General features: G+C 41.0%; 2 protein-coding genes across 3 annotated transcripts; one reads left to right on the top strand and one right to left on the bottom strand.

Moving 5' to 3' along the window:
• Window positions 1-617: 617 nt before the first annotated feature.
• LOC146981112 (uncharacterized) lies at window positions 618-2,030 on the top strand. The gene is made up of 5 exons (XM_085786087.1): window positions 618-751; window positions 832-974; window positions 1,544-1,589; window positions 1,675-1,729; window positions 1,843-2,030. The coding sequence occupies exons 2-5, from the start codon at window positions 841-843 to the stop codon at window positions 1,959-1,961; spliced, it is 354 nt and encodes a 117-aa protein (XP_085642213.1). The 5' UTR covers window positions 618-751; window positions 832-840; the 3' UTR covers window positions 1,962-2,030.
• Window positions 2,031-2,267: 237 nt separating this feature from the next.
• agpat9l (1-acylglycerol-3-phosphate O-acyltransferase 9, like) lies at window positions 2,268-8,205 on the bottom strand. Of its 2 annotated transcripts, none has more exons than XM_085786084.1 (14): window positions 8,159-8,205; window positions 7,561-7,761; window positions 7,387-7,450; window positions 6,056-6,207; window positions 5,823-5,968; window positions 5,421-5,495; window positions 5,220-5,309; window positions 5,033-5,126; window positions 4,824-4,939; window positions 4,453-4,508; window positions 4,181-4,266; window positions 3,945-4,073; window positions 3,701-3,780; window positions 2,268-2,822 (listed from the first exon to the last, which is right to left on the bottom strand). In XM_085786084.1, the coding sequence occupies exons 2-14, from the start codon at window positions 7,702-7,704 to the stop codon at window positions 2,714-2,716; spliced, it is 1,341 nt and encodes a 446-aa protein (XP_085642210.1). In that variant the 5' UTR covers window positions 7,705-7,761; window positions 8,159-8,205; the 3' UTR covers window positions 2,268-2,713. The 2 variants fall into 2 exon arrangements, with proteins under 2 accessions (XP_085642210.1, XP_085642211.1); XM_085786085.1 differs by having other exon boundaries at window positions 8,164-8,205.
• Window positions 8,206-10,203: the final 1,998 nt, after the last annotated feature.

The following is a 10,203-nucleotide window of genomic DNA, read 5'->3' as shown; positions in this document are numbered from 1 at the left end:
GGAAGTGTTACTATGTTAACCTGCGTTGTCCCTATCAAATAAACTAAATTAAATTAAATCAAATTACCTGGACAAGCTGAGAATGACCAGGGTTATCAGTCATAAATATCAATGTCTGCTGGGATAATTGTGGAATATATGATTCATTCAATGGTTATACAAATGCTGCAGTTCTGACTTATTTGTTTGTATGCTATGAGAATAAAGTGTTGGCTCCTCAGAAGCTTCTCTGATGATTGCTTTAATCCTAAAAGATATACCTGAACATTGCACACTTAAAAGGTCAGCAAATAAATGTTTAGAATAATATGAAAATCCTGCCATTTATTATGTAATATTAACCATAATAATAATGATGACTGTCAAGACAGCTTGTCTAGCCTGCTTACAATGAAAAATTGCTTTTAAAATGTTTACATCAAAGTAAAGTAAAGTAAAGTAAAGTAAAGTAAAGTGAGTAAAGTAAAGTAAAGTAAAGTAAAGTAAAGTAAAATAAAGTAAAGTAAAGTAAAGTAAAGTAAAGTGAGTGAAGTAACATACGAGTAAAGTAAAGTAGATGGTGGATCCATCACATTCATTCAGAGGCCTCACTGCTGTTCCATTCTTTTGGGGACACTGTTGCCACGGATACAACAACAAATATCCCCATAAACTCCACAGCCACATTTCCCTGCTCACCCAGAAAACAGCCGGTGAACAGAAAGACAAGGAGTGTGTGGACGTCTGCGAGGCAAGGCTCCTCTCTCAGCAGGTTTGCAGCAGCAGCAGAAGAACAAGTTGCATCCATATGAGTGTGAGTTTAAATCCTGATCTCTGAAATCTGTGGTTCAGCTGACAGAGATGGAAACGCCTGCAGCATCTGGAGCTCCAGGCAGGGGGAATGTTCAAGTGGACGCAAACGCGACAAAGACACCGACTGGAGGGAAGAAGCCACCCAGACCTGGCAACAAGATGGCAGACTCCTATCTGCAACGGTTGGTATTGATCACTGTATTTACTTAGTGAAAGATTATCGATTTGTTTCATTTGTTTTTGTTTGAAATGGTTATATGACTTCACTATTTTTGCTTGATGAGCAGACAGGCAATAGCAGTGCAGGTTGATCTTGTCCAGGAGATGCACTCAGCAACCAAAGCCCATGCAATAGCTAATGATAAAAAACTAACTAACCAGTTCAACTTAAAATCATATCATATCGTGGGACTCTGAATGGAGAGGACATTTGTTTTCACTGGAGTAAAACTGTGGATGATTTGTGACTGAGCAGCTTTATTGGGTTTTATTGCTGAGAGATAAAAGCAGCTTCCTTCAGGGCCTGATTGAATCAACAGCAACCTGTTTGTCATGTGAACTGTGCAAAAGAGGGGACACACAGATGTGAGGCCACTAATCTGGCTCGTAAATATTTCACTCTACCATTTGTTTCTCCTGGCCGGGAAGAGGCAGGAAGTCACATTTTAGGGAAAAAAAGCTGTGACACATTTGGTGCTGTAAATAAATGAGTCACAGCTGAACGTCTTCTCACTTTTCATGATATTTGCAGATATCAGGAACAAAAGAGCAAGTTAATCAGACTTAACGCGGCACGGGTATGTATTGTCATCAAGTCAACACTCATGGATTGGAAGCTGCCGATGACAATTTGTCATTTGTGTGTTTGTTTTGTTACAACAGGATGCGCAGGACAACACAGAGCCAAAGGATCAAGCAGAGATGACTGAATATGAAGGTGAGATCACTGACCATTCAAAAGAAAAAAAAGAAATATCAGGATTGTGTTGACATGTTCACACAGTTACAGTGAGTCAATCTTATTATCATTCTTGTTGAATTTGTTTCAAGAAGTCAATGAAGGAGCTCCGGCGCCGGCGGCAACTGGAATGAGTGATGACGACGCCGGCTCAGGAAGACCATCCAGTGCAGAGAAATCCAAAAAGTCTCGACTGTGTGCTCTCCTTTGAGGACGTCACGTCTCGATCGAGTGGACATTAAAATGAACTGGGCTCTTACACACAACATCGTCATGTACTGAATGCCAAAGCCTCAAACCCTCAAAGCAGTTTCTGTTTTTGAAGTATGAAAAAATAAGCTATGTGATGTCTACCAATGGGAGTCTTTGAATACATGAAACCCATATTTAAATGCTTGAATAACGATGAACTTAATTATGATTAAGTTGCTTTTTTTGTATGTTACACTTAATAACATTGTACAGTGTATCAAGGTGTCTAGGTTCATTTTGCTCTGGAAAAATCACATCTTGGGAATTCAGTTTATAAACTAAGATTTATTTTAAAAAACACATCGACAGCTGACTGTGAGGATAGAGACATTCAAAGAATCCAGTTTGTCTGCCCGGCAGCTTGTCTGCGATCACACATTTCATTCAAGGCATATTCTCAGCATTAATATTCAATCCCAGCAGTAGATATCTTAAAGCAGCAATAAAAACAAAGAGCTTTTCCCTTTTCACAGTTACTCTGTTTCTCATAAAGGTCAATATTGCACTTGGGTTTTCTGTTAATCACCGAGATTCTCCTCGTTTTAGCTGTACCAACGTTTTTCACAGTGCTCATTTAAGTCCACCTGGCAGTGCTGTCGGTGATATATCAGGAACAGGCTGGAGGAGAGTGGGGCCTGTTTTCAGTGTAAATCCTCCACAAAGTTGGACAAAGGGTTTTTGTCTGGTGAACCCGGTTGGGTCGGGTGGATCTCAGTCACTGTTGCTGCTGCTGTCGTCTCCCACCACCATGCTGCTGTACATCTTCTGCTGCTGCTCTTTGAACGTGTCCTTCACCTTCGCCCTCTTCAGGCCTCCGTCCCTGCAGACAGAAGCAGCCAGGTGTAGACAGGGACAAGCTGAGAGTGGTGCTGATCATGCAAACCATGTGCCAATAATAGACTATATCATCGATGTTGATATTTTACATTTATATATATGTGACCCGCTCTGGCGAAATGAGTCGGAAGTCACAGCATTCGGCTGATAATGTGGAAAACCAATAAAAAATCCAAAACTTTTTTTTTTTTTGCTAATTTCAAAGAAATGACATTCAGAAACGATCTCCCAAAGTTTCAAAGGCACGTAAATGACAATTAAAGTTGACTTGCAACTTTTAACCCTCTAGACGAGCACAACATTAAATAACTTCTGAACCGTTTATGATAGAGACGAGCTGTAAACAGCATGTGAATTGTTAGATTCTCTGCTTCCCAAGGGTCATGGTGCCTAAATGACAACAAGGGACCGTAGTAGGGTGTGTGTAATCATGTGGTACAGGAGCAGACGCCAGAGTCCGCTGGCCTTTAAACCAGAGACGTTCCATATTGTTTAAACGCAATTTTCTCAGGTTTTCAATCGGAAAACGAGAGTGGAAGACCATAATTCAAATGGCCATATCTTGAAAACCATCCAATGTATGACTTTGACTAGGGTGAGTCAAATTTTAAAGCGTATTTTAGTCTCTTTACATTGATACCAATTTGAAATTTGGGTCACTGTGACTCATTTTGCTGGATCAGGTCACATACTGTATATATAGAGTATATTAAAAAACAACTTTTTTGATGATTTGCATGTCTGATATTGCAACACGGACTCATCTGTGGTTTTAAAACATCAGCCTTCTGTTGGAAACTCAAAATCTAAGTTCTCTCAACCGCTTATAAGAATGACCCAATCAAAGAGTAGAGGTCTTACCACTGCAGATCCACCAGTCCTCCCTGGTGAGCGATGGCTGACTTCACTCGGTTGGCAAACTGGACAGCATCCTCCCCCTCCTGACAATTAAGAAAAAAAAAAAAAAAAACAATCTCGGTGAGACATGTGTCTCTGACTGTGTCAACTTTGTGGAGGGGTGGCCCCCGTGGGCTGTACTGTACACGTGGGCTTATGCATGCACGTGCTCACGCGCTTCAGCACATGTCACATGTCACATACACACCTGCTGGTGCATGGCCGGCAGGTACCACACATTACAGACAAGAGCCCAGCTGGTCATCATCCTCAGCAGGTAATTGACCATGCTGTACTTGGAACTGTTCCAGAAAGCATCTCCAAACTTTGGGTCATACTAAAGAGTAAAAAAAAATCAAACATGTATAAAAAAGCAGTGAGGAACAGTAATACATGAGTCACATGCTGGAAAAAGACCTTAAAGAGAAATAGGGATGGCTGTACCTTAATGGCTACTGGATATATGGTCGATCCAATTTCAAAACTTCCCTTTTTAAACATCATGACGGACGTGTTGTTGACACAGGTTCCTGTAAAAACCACACACTGGGAGATTAAAGGGGACTGAGTCGTGTGAGCTTTGTCCAAACCCACATGAAGTGGCAGCTCATTCGTCACCGCTCAGTGGTCAAACTGAGCTAAAATAACAGCGCTCGATGACTCTTATCTTTGATGATACCAAGACAAACATCAGAGAGGTGTGGATAACAACTTACCCTCTGGGAATATTAATATGGGAAGCTTCGTCTTGTCATTCACATGATCTTTCAACCTGGAAGCAACACAGAGAGGTAATGGAAACATTTCCTTCACCTTTGAAGTGTCTTTTTTTTCACATTCAGGACAATTCATCAAACATTTGGAACATCTGTTTTGGTAAGAAGATGTGAGATGTGTGAGTCACTGTGCAGTAGCAAGTTTCCAAAACATATCCGTTCTTGTTTGGAGCTACAGAAACTCTAGGAGAGCTTTCTTGCCAGGAAAACGCCAAGCTCTCTTAGTGCCAGGGGAGAAAACACAGGCGAGAGAGACGTGCAATGACAAGCATGAAAAGATGTACTGAGGTTAGAGTAAAGACAAAACCAACCTTTTGGTCACTAGGTGGCGATCTTTCATCTCTGCTCTCTCAAACCAGACGTGAGGACAGGACCTCACCATGGCTCTCTGAACAACTCCCATCAGGCCCCCGTGCACCTGACCCACCTGACAACACATTTGATATCATGATACTGGGTGAACTCTGACCTGTTACATAATATTCAAATAATATGATTTTTAAAAAAGCATCTTGTATACCATAGCATAACATCCGTCATTGCAGAGGATCACAATGTCAATAGGAGAGGTGTGATTGGCGACACAGATTCCTCCTTTCTGGGGTTTATTTTCCCTGCGGTGGGAGAAGTTACATAAAAGTAAAAAAAATCAGGAGATGAAGCTTTTCCTGGTTGCTGTTATTTAAGTTCTTGGTGAGTGGGGTCACCTGTTGTGATAGCAGATAGTAGCGGAGAGTCCTCGAGCACAGATTCTGTAGCACATGACATGGACCCATTCACTCAGCCAAGACTTGATTCTGAAGAGCGACATGAGCACAAGCACGGTGGTGTCAGCATGAAAACAACAAACAAACATGAGGTGCACAGAGTGATTATTTTTTGGATAAGTTATATTTTCTTCTGATCACCTTGAATTTGGAAGTAATCCAACTGTAGATGTTCCTATTACGAGCCAGCTCAAGCCAATGCAGGCCAGTAATATCCTGGAGAGAGGAACGCGCTCAGTTTTCACTTTTTAAACAAAAACAATGGAAACACAACTACTAAGAAATACTAGATGCATGGTTTGGTGTTGGGTTATTACAGTTTACTTTATAGGCAGAGCCAAATTCACAGTTTTTGGTGTAAAAAAAAATTCAATTGCAAATTACATTTTTGTATTTTTATGATATTTTCATGACATTAACTACTTCCTAGATCTTCCATGCCTTGCATTACTCAGTGTGTTTTAATCTCAGGCCTCATATGTACTGTAACTAATGTCGCTAACTGACCATAACCCTATTTAATGTTACAGTCAGCTGGGTTACCTGAGCGGAGCGAGGATGCAGTATCTCACAATGATGCCGAAGCCGTAAAGCAGTGTCAATCTGAGACTGATGTACTGGAAATCGTTGTTGGTGCGTGTGAGTAAGTTCCAGGACACCAGCTCCTCCGAGGAAAACCGCTGAGTCACCTTAAATTAAACAAGCAAGAAAACAATGAAACTAAGATCACTTCACAAAATCACTTATTACCATTAACATAACAAATTGTAACATACCTCATCCTCTACAATGCTCTCAATTCCTTTCCGTGAGAAATAAAAACAGTCACTCAGCGTGAAATCACCACCCACTGGTGGTTTGGGCCGGCTGCGTCTAAGTTCCTCTAACTCTTTCTCCATAGAGCCATCTTCCCTCTGGATGAGACTTGCTACGGACACAGGCACAGGCACACACACACACACTCAGTAACAGATTCCAACTGGATCTGATAAGAATCATTATCTACAAAACAATCTGGTTAGAAGACAAAATGCTTTGAGTCACCAGAGGATAAAGCAAAGTTCATTCAGTGTCATAGTGTATGTGTACAGACATATAAAGGCATATAAAGTAGATATAATATTAAAGTATACATGTATGATTATAAATCCTAGTGTTGTTCTTGAAAAAGGTGCCAATAAAGCTTTAATTTGAGTTTGGTACAAAAAACCTGTAAATCTGTCAGAGATCAGATGGTATATTTCATGAGTGTTTTTTAGCAGAAACTTTCCAAGAACAGACAAAGGCTAATGACTTATCTAACCTTTGACCTGAAATACGTCACAACAGCACAATGAGCTAAGCATCCAGAGATCAGTATTAAGTAATGTAGGCTGCAACACCTGCAATCTTACAATGTCCACCCAACAGGTCTCAGTCAGAACACTTAAGCTTATATTATCTGATAACTTAGTGGGCAAAGTCCAAAACCTGGGGTAACAAACGCTGCATTCAATATTCAGTCAAAATTTTTTGAACGCAGCCCCTCTTATCTCTGCTACGAAGCACTTTCCCTTCTTGTATTCGTCCTCCACATTTAGGAATGTAACACTGACATAAGCTGAACTTTGCAGAGGCCACATTTTGCTAACACGACTTACATTTTGATGTGCTCCACCTTAGTGGCTGATAAAGCGTTGTGTAATTGCGTCTTGTGAGATAGGCAGCGTTTGCAGAGCAACTTCACCTTGTGGCCTCCAATAAAAACTTCTCATACTAACCTGAAAACCTGGCGCTATACAGAGACAGCAGAGGGATAAAACCTGAAGCTGGATATAAAATAAAAAACCCTCTCTGTGAGGTCATGGTTATCCTGTTAGCATTTTTGAGAATCAAATACTCTTTTAAAACCTTGCGTTATCATTGCAACATGCCCAGATGTGTAGTTAAGTGTCTTGTGAAATCCGGTATTACATACAGCTCAACAAGCCCTGTATTTCACATATTACACAATAAAGGATATGACAAGATCATTCCTATCTATCTATCTATCTATCTATCTATCTATCTATCTATCTATCTATCTATCTATCTATCTATCTATCTATCTATCTATCTATCTACTCACCATTGGATGCAGAGGCTTTCAGTGCTTCATCTGCGCTTGCTTTCTGTATCTTCAGGGTGGCCCACTGTAGATAGAGGAGGACAGAAATTAGACATCCACAAACCAACAGAACAGATGATTATTTAGTTGGGAAGAAAACTGTGAGAATAATTCATGTGAATGACACTAAGTTACCTCTAAGGTTTTGACCAGGATGGTCATGTAGGTCTCAGAGATGCCCAGAGAGAAGCCAAACATGGCTGGGATCATGATGAGACAGACGATGAGGTACAGCCAGACCCTCAGAGCCCAGAGAGCCAGTGACCAGAAGTCCTCCATCTTCCACCTTATTCCCTGAGGTAGCCTATAGGAGTGCAGCTCAGATGAAGTGTATTCCTTGATGTAGTGCAAAGATATGCTTTGCTTGCACTACTGTCAATACAAACAAACATCGATCCTCCCGGTGTAAGGCTATATCTGTCAGCCTTTGAAGGTCAACACAGACACAATGACAAAGGGAGCAAAACTAATGTAAATAAACCACTGCAGTTGATCTAATCTTGAGTGAAGCCTCCACAGGTCACAGTGCACTAACACACTAACACAGAGCACAGAACAGAGACGATCCAACCACTCGCGCTCCTGCCAACATAAACAAATCCATGAATAACCAAACTATGAGAGAGCCGTCCAATAATACGACTAGAACCGATGCAATAAAAGCCGCATTATTTCATTTTAGTTGTCTGCAATACGAGCGACTTTGAAACCAAGCTGCACCGACTGGACTCACCTCACCTGTCAAACTTCAGTCCATGTCCTCACTTCCTCAGGAGAAACCCAAATGAGAGAAAACACGCCCGTTTACTACTGGAACAAAGTTCACAGAGGTGAATCCAGCAGCGTCCCCCGTGGACACAGAGGGAACTGCAGACACGTGGACCTGCTGGGACTGACTCCAGCAAGAATCAACACAGCTGTTTGATGTGGAAAATACTTGGTGAACTTACTTAAAATACTTGGTCTAACTCCATGAGTAGGAAGCATGTTGAACTAAAACTCCATTACTTTGACCATATAGGCTGCTTGTACTGTAGCCTATATTAACTCCAAGGCACATGAAAACTCATTGACATTGAGATGATCAAGTGTCTGTATGATGAGCTCTGTCTGTACAATATTTGACTCTATCTGAAGGTTGTGGGTTTGAGTCCCATGTTGACAGAGATCTATCCTAGCAATGACCTCTGTGGCACTGTCCAAATTTCTGCGCAGAATTTGATTACACAAATACAAATACAATCACTGATGTAAAATTAGGCCTACATTTGAGCCTCCTTGTAGAGGGCAGAATGGTAAAAGTTTTATAACAAGCTCCACTCAGTTTCCCATTTGCTTTGAGTGAACACTAAGAATAATTCTTTGTCGGTTCCTGCAAGAATCAGTCACAATTTCATCTGTGGAGTATTTTTTGCACCACTATCAATGATGAAGACAGCAGGATATGGGTGAAAGCTGCTGAAAAATCAAACCAAGTGATTAGATTTTTTTTCTGATGAAAAGTTAAAGCAGAAGTAAGCGGAATATTTGTGTTAAAGGGACAATGAGGAGTTTCTATTCGGTTATAAAAATGTCTCACGTTAATCAGCTACCCACATTTGTTAATGGGCCCATTTTCGATAAATATATTGTTCTGTCTCTATTGTTATTTTGTTATTATTAGTGGTGGCGGAAATGCTGGTCGAGCCAACCAGCGTTTCCTTCGTGGCGAGTCATGAGAATAACGCAGCCGAAATAATTTTACGGTGTGCGCGGAGGCTCATAAATGTAGTGTGAAAACGCTTCGCTTTTCCAAAACTCCACATTGTCCCTTTAATATAAGTCTTAAATAGTTATATCTTCCGACAGCAATCACTTATATAGAGTGTTTGGTCTGAAATACGGGTCTGTCAGTCACTCTGCTCTGCTGTAAGCCGAGGAGAAAACTTTCCTTGTATCCTACAACCTTTATCCAATGAGGAGAGAGAACGGCATAAAGGGGCGGTCCTCTCTGTGTGTGCAGCCAAGGGATGCGCGTGAATGTGGTGACGTAGGGACGAGGACGGGGACTGCTAACTCCATCAGCTGACAAGAAGTTAGCCAAAACGACCGGATCGCTTACTTCTGCTTTAATAATCTCTGCAGCGACTGAAATAAAAACAAAACCCTAATGATGTTTGGTCAATTATTGTGTCACAGTGGTGCATCAACTTTATTTAACTGCTCATCGATTAACTTTCATTCCTATTGTCCTTTGAAAGCAATGCTCATTGACCCAGTTGCTAAAATCCTGACCCGCGACTGATGTATTTTAGGAAACTAATACTACCACAATAAAAAATCCCCAAACCTCTCAGACCAGTTGCTCACCACAACACAAGGAGGTCTTTATGCAACTCTCTGTGTAAAATCCTCTCTCTCACACCTAAGACTAACAAAAGGTCCTGATTATTTTCCAGGTTGAGACATTTCACAGTCTGTTGCACATTAATGTAACGGGGTACTTCAGGGGGTTAGTTTGGGTAATGTCTCTGGGAATGATAAGAGGATGATTCATCCTGGGATTGAACCTAATCCAGACAGCTCTCTGGATCATAATGTGGTTCCTTGGCAAATGCGTGCATTTTTAAAAGATAAACTGGGCACCTGCCACAATAATGTCCAGGAGCACATTGACGTATGATGATGCAATTCATATTCACTCATCCTAAAATATGTGGTAAGATTGTGAGTGATACATCTTCCGTCGTAAAAAGAAAATCACATTGCCGTATCTTGCAATTTTTACATTCCAGATGT

The sequence above is a fragment of the Trachurus japonicus genome, chromosome 9, assembly GCF_045865225.1.
Source record: "Trachurus japonicus isolate A0001 chromosome 9, Traja_1.0".
Lineage (NCBI taxonomy): Eukaryota > Metazoa > Chordata > Actinopteri > Carangiformes > Carangidae > Trachurus > Trachurus japonicus.
The sequence above is the reverse complement of the archived record's forward strand: the minus strand, read 5'-3'. Positions and strand labels throughout refer to the sequence as shown.

Coding starts and splice junctions, on each gene's coding strand:
- agpat9l (XM_085786084.1), bottom strand. CDS start 7,704: ATGGAGGACTTCTGGTCACTGGCTCTCTGGGCTCTGAGGGTCTGGCTG. Junction 6,208..7,386: donor GAAAGCCTCTGCATCCAATG/GTGAGTAGATAG, acceptor CTGTGTCCGTAG/CAAGTCTCATCCAGAGGGAA. Junction 2,823..3,700: donor GGACTGGTGGATCTGCAGTG/GTAAGACCTCTA, acceptor TTCTGTCTGCAG/GGACGGAGGCCTGAAGAGGG.
- LOC146981112 (XM_085786087.1), top strand. CDS start 841: ATGGAAACGCCTGCAGCATCTGGAGCTCCAGGCAGGGGGAATGTTCAA. Junction 1,590..1,674: donor TCAGACTTAACGCGGCACGG/GTATGTATTGTC, acceptor TTGTTACAACAG/GATGCGCAGGACAACACAGA. Junction 1,730..1,842: donor AGAGATGACTGAATATGAAG/GTGAGATCACTG, acceptor ATTTGTTTCAAG/AAGTCAATGAAGGAGCTCCG.